The 21,194-nt window shown below is 46.7% G+C and overlaps 8 protein-coding genes across 8 annotated transcripts; 4 read left to right on the plus strand and 4 right to left on the minus strand.

The window, feature by feature from the left end:
- Positions 1-1,982: 1,982 nt before the first annotated feature.
- Positions 1,983-2,174, plus strand: F5147DRAFT_576392 (uncharacterized protein; the record flags this gene model as incomplete). Its single annotated transcript, XM_041431317.1, has 1 exon — positions 1,983-2,174. A coding segment is annotated over one exon (192 nt), but the record flags the coding sequence as incomplete, so codon positions are not given.
- An 887-nt stretch (positions 2,175-3,061) lies between these two features.
- Positions 3,062-5,015, plus strand: F5147DRAFT_745644 (uncharacterized protein; the record flags this gene model as incomplete). The annotated part of the gene is made up of 8 exons (XM_041439767.1): positions 3,062-3,173; positions 3,822-3,915; positions 3,963-4,071; positions 4,133-4,317; positions 4,379-4,511; positions 4,566-4,598; positions 4,746-4,891; positions 4,946-5,015. 8 exons carry the CDS (start codon positions 3,062-3,064, stop codon positions 5,013-5,015), a joined length of 882 nt encoding a protein of 293 aa, XP_041293229.1.
- Positions 5,016-7,333: 2,318 nt separating this feature from the next.
- F5147DRAFT_773319 (uncharacterized protein) lies at positions 7,334-9,017 on the minus strand (the record flags this gene model as incomplete). The annotated part of the gene is made up of 5 exons (XM_041441449.1): positions 7,334-7,656; positions 7,707-8,118; positions 8,168-8,260; positions 8,313-8,955; positions 9,007-9,017. The coding sequence occupies 5 exons, from the start codon at positions 9,015-9,017 to the stop codon at positions 7,334-7,336; spliced, it is 1,482 nt and encodes a 493-aa protein (XP_041293230.1).
- A 7-nt stretch (positions 9,018-9,024) lies between these two features.
- Positions 9,025-10,773, plus strand: F5147DRAFT_652566 (uncharacterized protein; the record flags this gene model as incomplete). Its single annotated transcript, XM_041433640.1, has 6 exons — positions 9,025-9,189; positions 9,248-9,889; positions 9,932-10,012; positions 10,056-10,106; positions 10,155-10,425; positions 10,478-10,773. The coding sequence occupies 6 exons, from the start codon at positions 9,025-9,027 to the stop codon at positions 10,771-10,773; spliced, it is 1,506 nt and encodes a 501-aa protein (XP_041293231.1).
- Positions 10,774-12,496: 1,723 nt separating this feature from the next.
- F5147DRAFT_652567 (uncharacterized protein) lies at positions 12,497-12,817 on the minus strand (the record flags this gene model as incomplete). The annotated part of the gene is made up of 1 exon (XM_041433641.1): positions 12,497-12,817. The coding sequence occupies one exon, from the start codon at positions 12,815-12,817 to the stop codon at positions 12,497-12,499; it is 321 nt and encodes a 106-aa protein (XP_041293232.1).
- Positions 12,818-14,661: 1,844 nt separating this feature from the next.
- Positions 14,662-15,896, minus strand: F5147DRAFT_652568 (uncharacterized protein; the record flags this gene model as incomplete). Its single annotated transcript, XM_041433642.1, has 6 exons — positions 14,662-14,853; positions 15,029-15,059; positions 15,178-15,325; positions 15,413-15,476; positions 15,573-15,707; positions 15,759-15,896. The coding sequence occupies 6 exons, from the start codon at positions 15,894-15,896 to the stop codon at positions 14,662-14,664; spliced, it is 708 nt and encodes a 235-aa protein (XP_041293233.1).
- A 506-nt stretch (positions 15,897-16,402) lies between these two features.
- F5147DRAFT_652569 (uncharacterized protein) lies at positions 16,403-17,921 on the plus strand (the record flags this gene model as incomplete). The annotated part of the gene is made up of 7 exons (XM_041433643.1): positions 16,403-16,480; positions 16,543-16,614; positions 16,661-16,868; positions 17,033-17,105; positions 17,365-17,444; positions 17,634-17,826; positions 17,879-17,921. 7 exons carry the CDS (start codon positions 16,403-16,405, stop codon positions 17,919-17,921), a joined length of 747 nt encoding a protein of 248 aa, XP_041293234.1.
- A 2,547-nt stretch (positions 17,922-20,468) lies between these two features.
- Positions 20,469-21,194, minus strand: F5147DRAFT_652570 (uncharacterized protein; the record flags this gene model as incomplete). The annotated part of the gene is made up of 3 exons (XM_041433644.1): positions 20,469-20,539; positions 20,721-20,875; positions 21,088-21,194. The coding sequence occupies 3 exons, from the start codon at positions 21,192-21,194 to the stop codon at positions 20,469-20,471; spliced, it is 333 nt and encodes a 110-aa protein (XP_041293235.1).

Raw genomic sequence — 21,194 nt, forward strand, 5'->3', positions numbered from 1 at the left:
TGATGCTTGGTTAAAGAGACCGCACGGCTACCCTCTTTGAGGCAAACTTTTCATGGAAATGTGCTCTTACATGGACCAGTCTACACTTTCGAAACCTGGACCGATAATTGCCCATGAAGATAGATGGGCATCCGTCATTTTGAATGTCAGTAATGTGATTAATCTACTATACTGCTCTCACCATCGTGTGAAGTGCGTGGGCCCCTCATTACCCCTGTTGAGCACATGGGTTGCTGTCGACGTTCAAGAAACCTTCTACAGTGCATTTTGTACAGAACAAGCCTGCCAGGCACGACTGATGACACAAACTCACATCATTAACAGTGACTATCCATATCAGCGCAACATTGGGTTGGAGTGGTTTACCTTGCAGGCCAAGATGCGCCGCGCCCAAGCTGAGATAGAACTTTATACAGTGGCCATCACAAATGCCCGTGAATTTGACTTCTCTGACAATATCTGTGGGCACGCTGATCAACAATATGGTCTTTAATAGCTGATGACTTTGCAGGTATATCATCGTCTTTCAATGGATTTATTCCGCCACCTCGAGCCGACGAATTGTGTTACTATGGCGAGGACCATGACACTGACAATGAGGACAGCTTTGACTTCGAAGTTGAGTAATACTTTGAGTTGTCTTAGACCTTATCTCTGCGGACTATATCAAATACCCGTATGGCACATTGCTAGTAGTTTGTAGCTATCACAAACCAAAGTGGCACTTTGTACTTTTATGTACTACGTATGAGGTCCGGGAATATATATACCCATATGTAATATCTTTTCTCTACAACTTATGATTCCGTCAGCCTCCTTCCACATGACCAATCGCCATGCTGAGTCACTGCTCAAAGTCATCTTGTTCAAGTCGAGAACCTTTCTTTCATTGACTCAAAGGTACGTCTCATGATGTGAATTCTGAAATGCTACTCAATATTAATGTCATAGTAAATCAGTATTACTCGGCGAGGCAGATGACTATCATAGGTCACCGACCGACTCTCTTCGTCATCAACAATTAATCGACAGCGAGATGATAGGTTATGTAGTCAATTGGAGAATTTGATGCTTCAAGGCTGCCTGGATGCGAAATGATTCTATCAAAAGTAAATGACGAGTATTCAACTAGTCCTAGTCCGCTTATCGTCATTTTCAGACAATATATTATTCAGAAAAGCGCTACTACTAAGATTAGAAGTTACCTGCGCTCCATCATGGATATTGGAGACCGAGTGCATCCTTAGATCTAGTGTGAATTTATTCACAATCACAAGATCCTCAAGGATGGAGACAAGTCCGAAATTGGCAAGCATGGTGTATGTTGCAGATTTGCACTTGCTGTCACACATACTGATCAGTATGTTTCTTTATGATATCAGTTTGCTTTCGCATAGTTAACATTATGATATCCGTAGGTTATGATCAGGATCGGGTACAGAAAAACCTGAGGTTGGGGCCATGGGATCGGTGTATTACATCGTGATTTACGCTGTGGCAAGTATGGCTCTAAAGTATCTCTCATCCTGACTCATGTCCTTCCAGGTCACTCTCACAAGTTTTAATCAGTTAGATATGCTTCGCCGTGTTTAAGAGAAACTGCTTGTTTTCCAGGCATCTTGATTTCAATTTGAATCAATCAATTTCTCAGAAACCAGATACGTTTTCCAGTGTGGGTCGCTGTGTTGGTGTGGCAAGTCAACCACAACTTTATCGCTTGCCATGATTAATGCCGAGATTAGTTGACTGATGTCTTCTACCAACTGGTATTTTCATTTCTACCCTACTGTCTCTGCTGCATATGCTGGAATGGCTCTTTGGAGGGATGACATCGACAATATGTGCCTGCCATGGACCCCGGGCCTATCGGCCATTTCCTTACGGCCACCCTGATTTCTACATCAACAATATGTTAGTCATCTTATATCTTCTCTTACAACCAATTGATTGTGTTTGCAACAGTGTTCTTAGAAACATTTTCTATCCTGGTGTGTCAGTATTCTTCCGTTGGCACTATTCTACCTAGCATGGATGACTGGTACAACTTGACACCCATATTCGACTGGATTCACTGTTGCATCATCAGTGTCTCCTTGCAGTTCATGATTGCCTTACTGCCGCTGTTCATTCAGGGTATGCGTGATTCTCTTGTCTTCAGTGGGGTGCAGTTTTGACGCTTGTACAGAACTAGTGAGACGTGGAACTGGTCATCCCATTATTCATCTTGGGAAGCAGTTCATGTTCTTCTCCCCTGTTTCTGACGTATTTTCTACTCAAATCTACATGCACTCCATCATTAGCAACCTGACCTTCAGTGGTGCCCGATACATCGTGACAGGACGTGGATTCACAAGTACCCGTATCTCATTCAGCAGTCTCTTCTCTTGTTTTGCCGGACCGAGCATTTACCTGGGCATGGGGACCTTGACCAGACTTCTCTATGTTACTATGGCACTTTGAATGCCTTATTTGATGCACTTCTGGACCTCAATTCTTGTCCTTTGCATTTCTTCCTTCTTGTTCAACCTGCATTAGTCCGCGTTCACGGATTTTGGGATCGGCTATCAGTAAATTGACTATTTTGTTCTATTTGCATGCTTTGCTGATGAATGTGTTGTAGGGAGTTCACTGATTATCATCAATGTTGCGACTTATCATAGCACGGCGTGCAAGGGCCGCTGGGGTGCCAGATTGGCTTTTATTTCTATCAGTCCACGAGGATATGCCAAAATGCTCAGATAAAACTTGACCATTCACTATGCTACGCACGAATACAACAATATCACGACACAACTTCCGTATTCACAACTTCGACGACAACGTCTGCACAGGATGGTCAGTTTGTTATGGGTGGCGTGCATCGGACATACCTCCAATGGGAGATGGAGCGTCCCAAGCAATCTGATGGGCTGAACAAGTATCGATGTTGCGTGGTGCGTATTGTTCCAACACCCTTACCCGATAGTTCTCCTCCAACCAACGAAGTCTGTACTTTCTGTATAGTTCTCCAAGCTTCGAGCAACCCAACTCTGCAAGCTCCAGTCGCTCTTTGAGCCCGGCGATGGAGTCCGCCTCACCTGTTTCTTGGTCTATCTTGCCTGCACCATCAGGAGGAGCCTCGCTGTTTTGCTCCGGGGAGCAGTTGTTGTCAATATCCGACTCCCTAGTCTATGGTGAACTTTGGGAACAACTGGTGATGGGGTTGATGAACCTTACACCGTAACTGGTGAGCTTCTCCCTTTGATTAATGCTACCTGGCATTTCGATCCTAATGAAAGGTATTTAAGTTAGCAAACCCCACCGCAAGAAGAGTCGCATCAGATTTACCGTAAGTTTAAGTTAATGTGATTTCCTTGCAGTTTGAATGTCTGACTGAAGGATTGTTGCATAGTGGCGAATATATTCTTGGCGACAAGCTACAGCAGATGCATGTTAAAAAGAGCTTTTATTTTTCCATGGCGTCTTAGTCGTCCAAGTTGGCAGCCGGTTCAGGCTGGTCATCCCATATGACTTGGCCGCTAGTCATTTTGGCCACCAGCCATAACTTGGCCGCCATAATGTTTGTTGTTTATGTAATGTCCTGGATAAAAATTGAATTCAGCATCGGCAAAGCCCAGGCTACCCTTTCTTCTCTTACTCTCATGACCACCGAGGACACCGCTTCCAATATTCCAAATAAACGAGGCTCGTCAGCCCTTCAAATGGGGCCCCGAAAAAAAGTGTAAGCTGCTCCAGCGTTGGCCAAGGTTTTATACTCATCCTGTCGCCTAGCTCCACATCTGATCCACTCGTCTCCCATGGATGACACTTTGGTCGAACAGTATTTGCACTGTGCAACTACCCTTCACTGCTCACCAATGGTATCTTGAGACTCGAGCAGATGGAAGATACTCCGCTGGAGCACTTCTCCTCTGAGTAAAGAAAATGTATCTTTCTATTTTGCTGACTGACATACTTGGCAGAGAGCGGAGAGAACACTGTGTCTTCGAGCAGCTCTTAGATTCGTACCCTGGCCTTCTGGAGCGATTGAAAAATGGGTCCGAAGAGGACATTCTTCACATCAGAGAGCTAGTACGTCGTTCTCTGCATGGCTGGAGTTCCTGCTCCAAGTTGTAATTTACAGATTGGCAAGGGAGCCTCAGGTGCAAGAGGTGACAACACAAAAACATTGAAGTCCGCAGTGCTTGATTGGATTTCCCCGAAAGGAGAAGCAATCCAGCCTCCTTTACACAGAAATTCGAAGATTGACCGTGGCTTCAACCATGAACTTACAGGGTCCTTACTTTGTCCCGCTGGATTAGACTGGAATGACTCACAGTATGCTTTTGTTTGCTAACGATCATACTCCTAACAACTCTTCGCACTTCTTTGTAAATAGGACCAAAGAAAATCTCCGAAGTGGCAAAATGTTAGTCTGCGGAGATCAATGGCCCATCTTTGTGTATGCCCACCAGACTTATGACCCTGATGATCCGTGGTGTGGTCTCCTCAGGAGCTGCTTGCTTGTATCAGTGTGTGATACACATCTTTTCACGAAGTCCTCTCACTAAGTTGCATTCCACTAGGCTTACAAGCACGTCTTCACGTCTCCAAGTTCGGTTGAGAAGGAACCAAAAGCCATGCGATCGGAAATGCTCGCCTCCATGGCATGAACTCTGTCACCATTGCTTCTCTAGCTTATATCGCAACTCAGGTTTGGTTGCACCATACTTTTTTTCAGTAGGCGATCTTAACTTTGACTGAAGGTCCGATTCGCTCTAAGCTCATCCTCGGTGTTCTCGAGGACTGACACAGCTACTGACTCAGAGACATTTTACCATAGCCTCCTTGATCTCCTGGAGGACCCTGATGAATCAAGAGAAGTCGATGAGTTACTGATGTGGTGGAATCGGTATTTTCATCATTCTGTATTTTGTTGCCAGCTCACACATTGCCATGTATCCAGACAAGTCTTTCCCACTTCTGCCGCTGCCAAACGACCTATCACCGCCAACAGTGTGTTATCGAAGATCTGACAAAAATGTCTTGCATTAAAACAGATATCGAATCCGAACATAGTTTCTTCATAGCGTCTATGTCCCTCTCTAGTATATAAACCTAATGCTATATTGTTTATGGCTTCTAAGTGATTGTGAGAGAAGCCATTTGGCTGAAAAATGATGGTCGATTGCGCAGTACATTCTCATATGTCATATTGATCCGCACGAGCAGGTGTTGCAAAACAAGACCTGCGACTAACATTTTGCTTGAGCTTCGATGATCAATCTGATGGAATGCATCACACTATGATTGTTCGGCACTTTTGGATTAAAGGCAACCCCAATCCAAAACAATCTTGCATAGGAAGACTTTAGCCAACTCCAACATTTAGAGAGAATTTGTGAATGAAAAAAATTCTCACTAACATTGTATATAATGGCCATATCTTATCAAGGTCAGGCAGGATGGCAATGCACTGCCAGTCATCACCTGAATTGTATACTTAGCAGAACGGCACAACTACATACATTATATCAGAGTTCTTTTCAAGGGCACAATGGCAATCTTGGCCTACATGAGGTAACCATGTTGACACAACTTAGTAATGAGTTGTAGAAGTTTGGCATCCTGGGGCTGTAGGCGGTGTTGGTCCTATACAGTCTAGCCATATATAAGTTTGTCTTGATGCAGACATATTTTCAGACACTGCAGAGCCTACAATGATAAACTAACCATGCTTACGGTTATCGAATCTTGTCAATGCTTGTCAATGTTGGGTAGGGTGGTAATGCACTGCCGGCCATTGTCTGAATTGTGTACTCAGCAGGTTTGAGCATCGCAGGCTAGCCTGACAAACTCTTACCTGATGCTAGCATCGAGGGGGTTGCTGTCAATCGTGCAATGGCAGGCCTTGCTTACATAAGGCAATCATGCGGACATAGCTTGGCATTGTGTTGCAGATATTCGACTCCATTGTGCTGTAGATGGTGTCAGTCCTACACACTCCAGCCATATAAAATCTTATATGATACTGGCATTTATTCAAAGATTGCAAATGAAGAAAAAATAATCAAAGATTACATACTACAACCAAGGCATAGCAGAATTGTAGTGCATTACCACCGGTCCTCGATCAGATGTCAGTGGTCACTCTCATCAACTCAGACTTCCCTTACCATGACTGGTGGATGTTGCAATATGTACCATTCTGGTGACAACCTGACAGATAATCACAACTACTGTCACAAATATGTATCTGGCAGTTTCTGTCCAACTAAGTCCAGGTATTTAAAGCTTTATCTTGTGGGATGATTGGTGGGTGCACGACTCTGGGTTGGGCTGGATGAGTGGCAGTACGCGTTAAATTAAGATGTCATTGAGTCCGTGGAGGTCTGTAAAATAACACTCTGGTTGGGTCAGCTGGACTTGGCAACCAGCCCGAGCCCGAGCCAACTCTGAGAGATATATTGCATAGTATTCATGACCTAGGTAGACAGTTTGATCTCCTTGCTACAAACAAACAGGTGGACGCGTTAGACACCAGGTTGCATTCGGTGGAGGAAACACTAGATCGGAGGTTGCATCCAGCGAATAGATCTTTATCACATCCGGATACTTGTGTTTTCTTGAAGGAACCCAACACTGTACTTATAGTTGTCTTGTGGGTTTAAAAAATAGTAGTTAGGATATCTTCCAAAGTTTGCAATAAGAATGGAATATTTCACTACATTGTTGGCAAACATTGAAGGAATTCCGGTAGTGATGGTAGGCTATGGAAGTACACATGATGCAAATCTGTACAGGTCAAAGGGCTGTCCGAAGGGTACTGGATGCATGTATGGGTAGCCCAGCCCCATGTGCATTTCATCGGGATGGGCCCAGCTAGTTATTTCCGGCCCAAGCAAATACGCGTTTGATCTCGGCAGCATGCTCAGGTAGTTCTTGTTGCCTCAGTTGGGCCCACGGAAGGGCCTAGTTGGTTATTTTCAAAAGATGTTTGATATCAGAAGGGTTGTATTGACGCCCGGGTTACAACCACACGAACCATCTACATTTGAGTATTATATGCTATTGGATGTCACAGCCTTCATACAATCACTATGAAGCCAGGTGTATTGTAACTAGGCAGGCCAAAGCAGAGAAGCAAGCAACAACTCTGTATATACAAGAATCTTTGAAATAAAACAAGGTTGGCCATATTGTAAGAACGGGAGCATAACATGTGGCATAAAATTACATGATATCTGGAGCACCTATATACAAGAACCTTTAAAATGAAAAAGCCATATTGTAAGAACGGGAACATAAAAAATCAGTCCATTGTTGTGTTTCCAGGAGGAATATTCGGATGTCCTCAAGATGCGGACATCGCTCTCCGCCATGCATCCGAGATGTTCAACTGTTGCTCAAATGCGTTCAACCGCTGGGTGAGGTTGTTCTCCATGGAAGCAACTCTTACCTCCAATGCCTCCACCCGCTCATTGCTGGCAAACAGATCTAATCTTCTGCCGAGGTCCTGGATACTCTGGAAGATTTGTCTTGCTGTTGGCTCGGCATCGATGCAGTTGGCCGGCGCAGGCTGGTTATCCTGTTCCGGTCGTGGGACAGGCTTGATTGTAGGGAGCGGCTCCATGGGAGCCTTGCCTGGCCCGACATCCTTCGCCTGTTGCTGTCCCTCTGGGTAATGTAGATGAGTTGAAGCCTATCGGATTGAACAGAAAACTTACCTTTATCTTCATGTTCAGCGCCGTGGGAACTTGGGAGCGGGAGGTTTGCCTTCCGAGCAGAGCGGCCAGCCGGAGTCTTGGCACGGGACTTTGGAGTGCACATTCCGGAGTGCTTAGGAGGATTGGATGGTTCTGCAGTGGTCTTTGCTTGCATCCTCTCCCTCACGCCAACGCCGTCAATCGCACATGTGACTTTCATGTGATCACAGTTTGCGCAAGCAAGGTGCGTGCATCCGACCTTCTTGTCCGGAAGGACAATGCAGGGTACATCTGGTTTCCTGCATTTGTCGCACTTCCGGGGGTGGTACTGAACAGAATGCTGTAAATTTGTGAGCATTTCACGGCAGTGTTTTGCTGAATGACTTGCCTGCAACGGGGTAGCGATATAGGAATCCTGGCCCCATAGGGCAGGCTAAATAAACCAGTGAGTAGACAAGCTTCGTGAAATGCAAATAACATACCCTAGTATCTGCATCCTGGAAACCTCTGTTATCAGCCGCATCCTCCAGAACTGCAGGGTCGGAATTGTTCTCAGTGGTGACAGGCAGCGATACCTTATATTGTAAGGTCAACAATTTGGCTAAACAATTCATGTGACAGACATACCTTTGAGATCACATATACCGTTCCGGTGGGAGCTTCTTCATCCGATAGGAACTTCTTCCTTTTTTGCCTGGGTTTCGAGGACTTGGGAGGCAACTCGGGTGCGTCAGTCATAATGGCCTTGTCTGCGTCATCGTCTGCTGCTTTTCTCTTCTTACTGTTGCCGACCTGCAGCGCGACCTTTGCGGGTTTCTTCTTTGTGCCAGCCACAAAGAGATTATGTTTGACGAGAGCAGCAGGAGGTGCCAAAATGTGGGTAGATGTTTGCGGCTCCGTGGACTTTGGTGGAGGAGATACTGGCCTGGGTTGAGTGTCCAGTGAGGTGATCGGATCCGGATCAGCGAGGGATGCAGTCGGCAAGAGAGCCGAGACCATGGACGGCGGCGTCAATGTGTCATTTGTGGACAGGAGGGCAGGCACAGGAGCATGCAGGGGTTCAAAGCAGGTGGAAACCTCAACTGCAGCGGGACCGTGGTAGCCCACGGTCTTGTCGAATCGGGGGTGGTTCTTGATCCTCGGGTCATCGTCAGACACAGAGGTCCAGTCGGGGACGCGCTGAAAGGCACCGCCCTTGGAGTACTGCCGGATGACGGCAGCACAGGAGAGTAGCTGCGGGAAAAATGATGTTGCATCCCCAGCATGAATCCTTAGATCTTTGGCCAGACATTTTCCCACACAAATATATTCTCTTGTTTACTTTCCGTTCATTGCATCAATGAACCTCTTCCCTTCACAATTCATCATGATATCTCAGGAAGCAGCCAACGACGCCCTGGACACCACTCTGGCTGCTGTGCAATCGCTCATGAAGCGTTGCATGAAGTTGAAGGAAGCCGACCCAGAAACCTTAAGGCTCTCGGATGAGATCGCCAGGCAAGTGGTAAGTTGTAGTTCCTCTCCAACTTCAGAATTTTTGCAAACCTGACCATTTCACACAGGCCAAAGACTTGAAACTCTATGCGGGGAATGCGACATCATTCTCTCCCCTGCTACTCTCCTGTGCTGCCGTTATATGGCAGCACTCACAGGGGGGCACCTTTGAGAGTGTCCCCGATTGGACCTCGGTCGCAGCAGACGACCCAAGAATCAAGAGCCACCCGCAATTCAAGAAGACTGTGGACTATCGCCCACCCTCTGTCCTTGATGTTTCTCTACTTGCAACATCGAGCGCAATTCCCACCACCTTTCCCACCCCACCACCTCACATTGTCCCGCCCTTGACGACCTCAGCTCTAGCATCAATGCCATCCCGCGCGGACCCAGATATTATTGCCAAGCCAGTAGCAGAACCAAAACAATCTTCGCACTTACGAGCGCGTAAGAATCCGCCCCTTTTCGGTCGTCAGGCAGGTCCACCTGCAAGATTCCACCACCTCTATGTCGACAAAATAACGCAGAGGGGAGTTTTTGAGGTCGGCGATAGCAAGGAGAGAAAGGCAGACTATGAAGATATGGATGGGGCCGTTGTAATTGAAATCCCCAAGTCGCCTTCCCCGTCCCAACAGCCTCTGAAAAAGAAGAGGAAGTTCAAGTCGAATGTCGAAACAAGGCCCACCAGAATTATTTATGTGAAACCAAAGGTATGTCTGTTGATCTTGGTTTATGAATAAAACAGCTTACAGCTCAAGGCATTACTGCCTGTCACCACGGACAAGGATGTTCCACTAGGCGATGACCAGGGCTTCCGGGACGCAGAAACTCTGGTATGTGACTCACCATTATCCATGGCGCTGATGCTGACCCAAGTCCAAGCCTGCGGAATGGGGCTCGGATGCTTATATTGCTACCCCGTGCCAGGTAAGTCATTTTGTCCATCGTTAGCAAGACAAGCTAACAAATTTGAAGCATTCTGTTCGCTATCACCCCCGGAAGTGCGACAAATGCACGAAGTTGGACATACCCTGCATTGTCCTTCTGGACAAAAAGTTCGGATGCACACGACTTGCATGTGCAAATTGTGACCTCATGAAGGTCAACTGTGTGATCGACGGCGTCGGTGTGAGGAAGAGAATGCAGGCAAAGGCGGCCGCGGCTGCATCAAATTCTGCTGAGCACTCCGGAACGTGCATTCGGAAGTCCCGCATGATCTCTCGGGTTAAACTTAATATCGCTGAAGGTGAGTTTTCCGTCCAAATGGAAGGACATCAACTCATTGAGATGACTCTTAGAGGCGGAGCAACAACCTGGCCTGCCGGCTGATGTGCTGATGAAAACGCTCGCGATCATTAGCACAAGCCAACGGCCCAAACAGGGTGATCAGTTTGCGCCGACTAACCGTGCCAATCCCAAACCAACTGCAAGAGACATCCTGCAGGGCATTCAGGACCTCGGCAGGAAATTTGATCTTCTGGCCACCAATGAGCGGGTGGACACCTTGGATGTAAGAGTGCATTCAGTGGAGACTATCCTCCACCAGCGGTTGGATGCACTGGAGCAACGCCTTAACGCCTCGGATGCCTGGTAGAGAGCAATGTCACCCCATCCGGTACATCTCGGTGTAGAGACTCGCGCCTCTCAATGCGGAATATACGGCCCTATTACCCACATAATTCCCTACACGTTCCAGCTCTTATCCGAAGGATCAGTCATACGCGCTCTCAAGAGCGCGCCCTACGTACGCGCCTCGTTCGCGCGCCTTACACGCACTCGCGCCTTTCGCGCGCGCTCGTGCGCCTCCCCTTAGGCCTTCGTACCCTTGTCCGTCCGTCCGTCCTATGTCCTCGCTGATTTACTGGTGCGTTATTCTTATCCCTTTCACTGAATTGACGTACCTTCGGTCCGATCTCCGCGCTTACATATAGAAAGTCTATCATAGGCTTTAGAATATATTTAGAGTTGATATGGTTACTCGGTTCGGTACCACGCTCGCAAGCGCGCCGCATAGCGTAATCTCCCTTCTTAAATAGAGGGAAAGTTCCTTTTAACGGACTTCCTTCCCTTCTCCCTTATCTGAGTATACTGCAAGTTGTATAAGTGCACCTTAGTACTTGAAATCCGATTATACTTCACTATTCTACCATCGCTCGCGCACCTGTTATACTTGAACACTCTCCCCCATCGCTCAAAAGCACGCTTCCGTATACGCGCGCGCCCCTCGCATCTTTCGCTCGCGCGCGCCCTTCGCGCGCCTTCGCATTTACTTACTCGCGCCTACGCGCGTGTTATCTTCTCGCGCCTTCGCGCGCCTGTTACCACCCGTCTAGTTGGCGAAGACTCCCTCCATTACATTAAAGAGGAACTTCTCTCAGTAGCTGTCCTTTGGGTCGAGTCGTATTCTCGTATCCTGGTCTTACTGTAGAACCCCCGTTAGCTTTAGCGTTTCACCTATAGTCAAGATTCCTCACCTTCATCGGACCAACTAGTTTCCGGGACTCTTTATATCATATACCCTATATATTCTGTACTTTTAGCTACATCTTTCCTTACTATGTTGTTCATGGTCCCCATCTCCTGTAGCTCGGTTCTGGGTTTATGTATTTTGTAGATACAAGCTTCATTGTTGTTTTATTCAATATCTTGTCTTCCCTAGTGAGGATATGCTTTACTTCATGATGATACCATGAAGCTGTGATATTCATGCAGTAGTGGCAAAAGTTTCGAGACTCCCGACTATGGAACGATGATCGCAGCCGATGATTGTTCTGAGTGTTATAACGATGTGCATCATTGCGGATGGTACATGTATGGTGCATCCCTCCGACATGTATATCAACGTCGGATCTGGATCAGCATTCGTATTGAACTTTGTCCCGTATTTAATCACTCATTTCCGTTGCACCAGTTGCATCTGACATAACTAGTCTCTGACTCAATATGCACTGACTGAGCCAAAATTCCCTACCCGAGCCCTTCCGAGATCCAACACTTGCACTAGGCTTATCCGGAAGCCCCTCCGAGATTATTTGCATATGTACTAGGCCGAAGAACATCCTGCTGGGCGCAACTGTTGCCCCTTCCGAAATCAGATGCCTATCATGGGCCAGACCAAATAACTAGCTGGCCCTTCCAAAATAAAATGCAGTCCATGCCGTATATTCAGGTTAGTTGGCCCTTCTGAGATCAAATGCATATTCTCTTGGGCCCATCCGTAGGCCCATTCAAGGCTACCTGGCATATGTACTGATAGATGGGACCATGCATTGCCCCTCCAGGAGGGATCATATGTATATCTGGTGGGCTGAAAAAAACTAGCTGGGCCCATCCGTGACCCCTACTAAATGAGTACCGCATCCATATACTAATGGCCCACCCATGACTACCGGGAATTCTTCCATGGTAGGCCCACCCGACTTGCCTGCATATTGGGGCCCACCTCGGATGGCCCGATCTGCGTGAATGTGCATGTGCTGGGCCAGTTCGGGCCTTCCGGATATCTGTGCACTGGGCCTAAACCTTACCAGCTGGGCTGATCTGCATATTGAATGTGAGGACCAATCGGGCCCTTCTGGATGCTTGTACACTGGGCCGATCTGCACCTGAATTTGTATGTGCCAGGCCAGCTCTTGCATATTTGACCTATCCGCACACTGAATTGGTATCTACTTGGCCCAAAATAACCAGTTGGCCCATCCACCAACCCTTCCCAGTAATGTGATGGGCCCAGGAATAACCGGTCAGTTCACTTGTGCCCTCTTCTGATACTGTCAATAACCAGCTGGGCTCATCCATAAGCTATTCCGATACGAGCTGAGCCCTTTCGCCAGCCATGCCTGATACTATCATGGGCTCGAAATTTTCCTGTTGGCTCTTCCGACATCAAATTTCCCCAAGAATAAGTAACTGGGCCCATCCGTTCCCCCTTCCAAGATATATAACTGGGCCCATGTACCTTCTGGCCCATTACAATTGTCCCATTCACCTATGGCATCGACACTTGGCCCACCCACTAGCATGGGCGCTATTCCACACTGTGGGCCCATCCATGCATAAGCACACATGGGCCCACATTGGATGGCCCGCCTAACTGGGTAAATTCTCAACCTTGGGCTGTCCGACTAAGTCGGAAATAAAGTACTGAATTATGTGTGTCTTATAAATGAGAACCTTTGTAAGAGTTGTGAATATTACATGCTATATACTCCCGCATGCCTGCATACTGTCATGTCAATTAACACTAATTACTAAACGAGAGCTGGACTTAGTGATATAAATCTCAAAAATGACATCATCTTCTCAAGTAACAACCGAAAGCCTACCAAAAATGAATTAAATAGCCGGATGGCAAGGTAAATGCCTGGAACGGTCTGCATGTAGCATAGGTAAGCAAGGTACAAACAAGGGAAGCATGGTATGGAGAGTTCCGCCAGGCACGTCCCAGCGAACGGAAGCCCCAATTTGGCGCAGGAGGATGATGCATCACCAAAATCTGCTACTTAGCCTGGTTTTATGCATCATTATGACAGTATAGCCTGATTATCGTCTTTCAACTATTTTCTCTATCAGTCTAGCTTACAGGAGAATAACAATTACTTCATCAGTGAATTGATGAGTCCTCAATATTGTAGCCGTGGGAAGTATAGCATGATGTAATTCTGCTGCCGCCAAATATTAGCTTTTATACTGCGATCAATTTGAGTTGCACATATATACCCATGTGTGCTCGTAAATCAAGCTTAACATGAATGATTTATGACAATGCTGGCACATTCCACCTTTGCAGCCAATGAGTAGTGGTAGTACACCCGAGCCAATCGTTTTGAGCTTCGACATCTCACCTAGTCTCATTTTTTAATTACAATGTTATTCAAGGCCTTTTTGAGGAAAGAGCCTCTGGCATTTGTCAATAAATCTAGAATGCCATTAGATTTAGCTACAAAGCTACAACATTCCTCCTTTTCAGATGATAAGGGGTGGTAGTAAACTTATCCCAACTATTTCGTGCATTGCCGTTTGGCCCTATTTATTTGACCCATTACAATGCTATTCAAGCCCTTCTCGTGAGTGTTTCGCATTACCTGACAAGACATAGCTATATAATTCATCTAATATTGCTACCATACTGTAACATAATGTAAGGCTTTCCGACACTAAAGAGTCTTTTGCACTGGACAAAAAATTTAAAGAAATTCTCGATGTTGAAGGTGCAGCAGCCGGCCTTCAAGCTTCAGTACTCAGTTGTGATGCAAGGGGAGGAGTAGTGTGAGATGGGGGGTGATGCTGTCTGCAACAGGATGCAATGGTGTAGATTATAGATAGAGCACATCCGAGTCAGTGACGACTTTAATGCGTGAAGACCCTGTGTACTACATTCATTCCTAACAGCTTCGATTGAAGCTCCCGTGCCACCTGTGCCAGCCGATCCATCAAGCTCTTCCTACTCAGTGGAGCAAGCTTCTTTTTTCGTGTTTTCCCACTATTCCCACTCATCATGCTCTCGAAGCCTCAAAGACATGCTTTTCTTCAGCTCCACGGGCTCCCCCTGCCCATCCTCTCCCTTCCCGTTCCCCTTCATCCCCGGTACCAAACTCGCAATCAAGAACCCGCTCTCTTGCTTCAACAGCCCCATGTTCCACTGCCCGTGACTGGTCTTCGGTGGGAGCAGATGCTGAAGTGGGGGCAGATAGTAAGAACGAATGGAGTATGTGGTGTTACATGAGTTGTCGACGACGCTGGAGATAACTTTGATTGGACCATGCGATGGCGTCGACACCTTGTTCTACACGTCTGCAGAGGCTGTCGGGTGCATCTACAGGCGTGTCTGGTGGAAGTGTAGTGCGCACCGTTGGGATGATTGGGGTAAGGTCCCCAGTGCTGTAAAAAATAAATGTTAGCACATTGAATGGGAATGGATGTTGGAACATGGGAAAGGAACAGCAGTTTAAAGTAGGCAAACGAACGATGTGAATGATTGAGAAGCTGAAACACCCACCTAACGATACCAACGCCTTCTCCAACACCCACCGCACCAAGATCCACATTCTCCCAAAACTTCATGACAGCCCAACTCCTCTTCACCAGCGAACACAGCATTACAGTAATGCTGGGTGAACAGCGGGTGTGAGACCAGGCGTGTGCGTCTGAGAACAAGGTCATGTTCAACAGTAGGGCATTCCTTGAGAGCAGTGTCTATAATCGCTTTGGTTGCAATTGACTTGCCACCACACCTGCCCTCATCACTGGTAAGGACATCGCGCGACTTGCAGTCTTGAACACAATCACGGAGAGACTCTGCACTCAAGCCAGCAAAGACTACAGAGTGAATGGCGCCAATCCAGGCGCAAGCGAGGAAAGTAGCAACAGATTGCCAAGCATTGGCAGATATACAGAAACAGTATCGCCCTTCTTGACACCAAGAGCTTTCAGGACGTTTGCAATAGAGCAGACCCTGCAGAGCAGTTCTGCATCAGTGATGAGGCAGTCATCATCGGGTTCATCGGCCTCGTAGATAGTAATGGCGGTCTAATAAATAGTATGAGATCATGAAACTTCGACAAGAAGGGCGGTATTTACTTTGTTTGGATGTTTAAATGCCCAGCGATCGACACAATTGTAAGATGCATTAAGACCGCCCTCTAGGAACCAGATGATATCACCGGTTTCAAAGCTACCAGCATGCACAGTATGGAATAGACAGTCCCAGTGCAACATGGTATGGCTGTCTAATGCGTCCATCAATAAGTACGATATAAAAAGAAGTGAATATGCGAACTAGCCTTTCTCCACCAAGCATCAGACTAGTCGAAGGTGGTGTGAGATGCTAGGCGAGAAAGACAACTTCCCAGGTGACCCGTGAGCTGCATCCTCTTTGGATTGTGGATAACGCGTTGGGAGAAACGAGCGGGGGAAAGAGATGAAAGAGTCACGGTGATGTCGGGACTTTGTTGACAAGAGTGAGGAGTGAAACATCAATTTTTCACTGAATATACGTATTAGGTCAAACTGGTGATAAGTGACGAAAACATAGAGGAAACGAACCTAGATAAGTGTCCAGCAGTACTAGAGATGTTGGTGCTTTCAAGTTGATCGACGGTGAAGGTTCATCCGGAAGATGCCGGATGACATCCAAATCGGTATGTTACACTTAGCCTATCAGTCTATCACTTCAACAACTTCGCACTATCGATCATTCTCGATTACACCTTACATCGTCTAACATGAATAACTACAACAATGCTAACCCCAGAGGAGACGAGAACGAGAATGAGCACCAGAACAGGAACGGGAATCATCATGTGCGTTGTGTACTTAGTACTTAGCACTGATTATTGGCTGCTAACCGAAGAACAATCTCTAGATACCTCAACATCTCCTCGAGCACATCCCACGGCCCCGCGATGTAGTGTTCAGATTGACCGATAGGCAACTGGTGAGGAATAAGTGTGTCAGCTAATATGGTACTGATATCATTCAAGGAGCTAATGTACATTACGTGGGCTGCCGCGCGAATGCGCGTATGCCAACAAGTCTACCACCCGGACTTACCACTTCACCCCAACCCATTGTCTCCGGTGTGGCCAGATGAAAGACGTGCAATGATGACACTATGGATCGCGAGGGAGCGCCAAATGTTCGAGATGGAGATGAGAGAACTCGAGTACCTTCTGGGACTCGGAGGCGCACGTTAGCGCTTATAGGTAAGCCAAACTTGAAACCAAAAAATCAAAATGGACTTACGAGTTTCAGACTGCGTATGGGTGAAGAAGGTTGAATGATCTAGGAGGCAAATTAAGCGGCTGCGTACACTGGATAGATAATACAACATGTACTTTTACCAAATACCTCAGACAAGTGTGGAGGTGATAGCTTCGGTGGGAGGTCAACCAAAACGCTCTCCAAGACTGAAGCTGCCTTAGTATAGTAAGGGGTCAGCATATATCAAAACGACCAGTTGGTGCAGAGAGGGTGCATGGTGCATCTGCAGAATCGAGCATCAGAGTAGTCGGGGTTAAGGTGTCTAGTTGCACACCATTCATTACCAATGTTAACGCCTGGTTAACTTCAAATCTCTGGAACTCTCCACAATACAAGCTGCTGAGGAGGCCAAGGCATGTCCAAAATGAGTTTTCCAGTTATCTGTGTCTGTGCAGATATAATTCGAGTATTTCTTTGTTACTAGCATATATTCCAATAGGGCAGTGGCTAAAGATAGGCCGCTAAAATCAATCTTGAAATGTCAGGGGAGATGTAACTGTTATGGTAAATTACTCACACAACTGGTTAAATCAAAGGATGAAGCGTTCTCCACCTTTTCCAGTTACCTGTGTCCGTATTTCTTTGTTACTAGCATAGATTCCAATAGGGCAGTGGCTAAAGATAGGCTGCTAAAATCAATCTTAAAATGTCAGGGGAGATGTAACTGTTATGATAAATTACTCACACGACTAGTTACATCAAAGGATGAAGTGTTCTCCACCAGATTGTCATCAGCCAAAGATTGGTTTGATGCAAGCACAACTATCGGAACCACCTGGGGGCAGGGGATTATCCCTGATCTCGAGCCTTCAAATTGTGCAGGCACTGGCTACCGCTGTGACAGCGAGGGGGGAATCGCCCTGAGTTTAGTGAGACTCCAAGTTGGGTCAGCACTCCTCCATGTTGTGTCGACACTGGCTGTGACATGGACACTTCAGAATTGAAGCCTGGGTGACCACTGCCAATCACCATTATGAGTAGACCACCAGCATCATGGTAACACAAGAAAATTAGTCATGTACCATTACATTGACTAGCAGACCATAAGTCTGACCGAAGTCTGAGTCACTGGTAAGGGTAGAACGATCATCCCAGCATGGGATAAGCCCTGTAAATGAAAGGTACTGACTAGCAGACCATAAGTCTGACCGAAGTCTGAGTCACTGATAAGGGTAGAACGATCATCCCAGCATGGGATAAGCCCTGTAAACGAAAGGTACAATCATAAAAGCTGTCTCTGAGCGCAATGGGAACTTACCTGATGTCTTCAATCACAAATGGTGGAATGCACTTCCAAGTCAAAGAGAGCACTGAACAAGTTCAACATCGATGAGATGGATGTGTAGCCAAATAAACATAAACAAATGAAACTTCCGATCCCCGACTCCCAAAGGAGGGTTTTGTAGGTACCCGTCTCTGTCAAAAAGTTTGTGGGTTTTTATTGCCTTATTGAGTGATTGGTGGTTCACTTCGCATCATTGTGTTTTTCACCCCTTTGTCTTGCATGTCACTTGTTTTTCGGCATTTAATAGTACTGTTTCCTTATCTCGAGTATCCACCTCAAATCCACCTGCATATCTCCCTGAAACCGCCAAGTGACAGAGCCGGCCACAAATTGTGATACTCATCTTGTGTACAAAAATATGTGAGCATCATGTTCATAATATTGCGTGTAGTGATTTTGATTATCATATCAGGGTTTTCTTGGTCAAAGGGCCTTGCATAGTTTCTTGTGTGCTTGATACCCAACTTTGTCCTCCTCTTGATGCTTGTCGTGATGTCTCTGAATATCCATATTATCATGATGCTCTCTATTTAGGCAATGACAGGGGTACTGGCCACCCGCACGGGTCGTGGATAAGGGTACCTCGTGGGTAGGGGTGGGGGCATGACCTTTGGACACCCATACCCATACCCGTACCCTTATAGCGGGTAGTCACTTGTGTCGTAACTCATCACGCTTGCGGTCTCTATTGTAAATTGGTGAGTATTATTTCATCTATATACGTCGTATGGACTTTGCTGAGCAGACGTCTCGTTTCTCTTCTCTTTGGTAGCATAAACATCCGCATCCAAAGTCCATGCATGCTAGTCATGGAGAAGGATGATGTGGGTGGTGCATCATCTTTGGCTTCTGCATTGTCCACGCTGTCCTTGGCTGCAGTGCCACCGCATTCTTCTTCTTCTGTGACACCGGTCCGAGTCATGGAGGTGGTGAGTCCTGGTTGCAACTCCTTTGTGGAGGAAGGACGATGAAGGCAAGACCGTTTGCAACGCGTAAGTTCTCATTTGTTGTTCCTTCTATATTCGTACCAATCTCTCATATACATACAGATGCGGCCTCTACTATAAGCTTCACGGCTCTGCTCGTCCCATTAGTATGAAATCCGATATTATTCAGAAGTGCTCTCGACACAACGCTCGTGCGCAGTGCTCCCTCACCGAGCCCCCAAGCGCATCTAACACGCCTGGCACTCCTTCCGTTATGGAGGAGACAGTTTCAGAATGGGTTCTGGTGCGACAAGCACAGGTACTTCTTCGTCTTCATGGTGCAGCAGCATGGACTTGTCTGTCCACACAGTCAATGCGGGCACTGTTGTGCCACACCCGCCACTATACTACCCACCAACCCACCATGAGACCCGCACCCGCCATGGGGGTGTGGGTATACCTGCGGGTGTGGGTGATGCTTGCGACACCTACGGGTACACCCATGTCATTCCCTATCTCTATTACCCTGAATATCATACATCCTCATTCTCATGTCCCACAAATTTCTGTGCATGGCTCAAATTATCGTTGTTGCACTTCAACTCCTTTTGGTGGTGTGGTTGCTTATGATGGAATGTCAATTATAATATGTCAAGGTACTGTCTCAATATACTGTTCAAATTCATCCTTCCTGCATGCCAGTTATTACCACTGCACATTATTGCAATTCTCAGCCTATGTGGTCTGTTGGCAATCTTGTACTGACACGCCAGCATGAGAGTTGTTCACACTTCTCGACATTCTCAATGTTCATCTGCAGAGACAGGTTACAAGTATCCTTTCATCACTGGCTACTCGCCTGGGGACCTCAATATTTATGTGATTATGCTGATGAGAGACTAAGGCTAGGTAGGATCCCTACCGTGCCGAGCGAGCAGAAAACTGAAGTATCTGAAAGTGTATCAACGATTGGAAAGAAGGAAGGGCTCTAGAGTGGTTCAGGCAACATTGGCAGTACATTGAAGATTGAACAACAGATGGATTAATGACATTCCAGTGAGTCTATTTTGAACATCATGGAATATTGGTCTTCACCTGATTGCACTCATTTCAGACTCTTAACTTCCTGTGAAATTGTTTCTTCAAGGCTCAATCTTATCTTGAATCTTTATGTACAACATTGCCGCACTTCAAGGTTTGATGTGCAATGTAGGCCGATGGGTATTCATTGTCACAATTCTGCGGACTGATTGGTTTGTTCTCTTTATTTGGTTCTTCGCACCCCACATCTGTGTCATGATAGACGGACTGTGGTGCCTAGGGATTAGCATGGGTACTGGTAACCCATGCAGGTCCTGGGTATGGGTCCAGGTATGACTCTGTGGTACCTGGACTCCAGGCAGGGGTTTTCCCCAAAATGAGTTTGAGCGGTCGTACTCAGACTCCTCCCTGATTGAATCTGACCAAGACAAAGTGGCCATTCCATCAGCTGCATCGGTGAGTTTTTTTTCCCTCCCAATGTGCATTGTGCTGACGCAGATGACAAAACATCTTCAATAACATGCCTACCTCCACCATTTGTGCCAGCATTGGTGCATACCCCAATACCACCAACACCAATGACCACCACAATGTGTCCAACACCACCAGCACCATGCACAAATACCCAACACATGCTGGCAAGTGCTGACATGGCATGAACACTTGCGGATGACACCAGGACGCTGAAGATGAGAAAAGGATGAGAGGCGGCACTCATTCTCACTCGCATGCAGTGCATATAGACTTGACTCTGGATGGGGAATCGCAGTGAGTGAGTCTGTCAATTCCTTTGAGCTCGAGCCACGCTGATCCAAGTTGTTGCACACCGCTCGCAGTGAATGAGTGTGTCAATCCTCCTTCAACTAGACCCATGCTGATCCAAGTTGTTGCACACCGTTTGCAGTGAATGAGTGTGTCAATCCTCCTTCGACTCGAGCCATGCTGATCAAAGTTGTTGTCTGCCATTCGCAGCGTGTCGATCCTCCATCGAGCTCGAGCCAT

The sequence above is a fragment of the Suillus discolor genome (assembly GCF_016758755.1).
Source record: "Suillus discolor strain FC423 chromosome Unknown F5147scaffold_25, whole genome shotgun sequence".
NCBI classification, from domain to species: domain Eukaryota; kingdom Fungi; phylum Basidiomycota; class Agaricomycetes; order Boletales; family Suillaceae; genus Suillus; species Suillus discolor.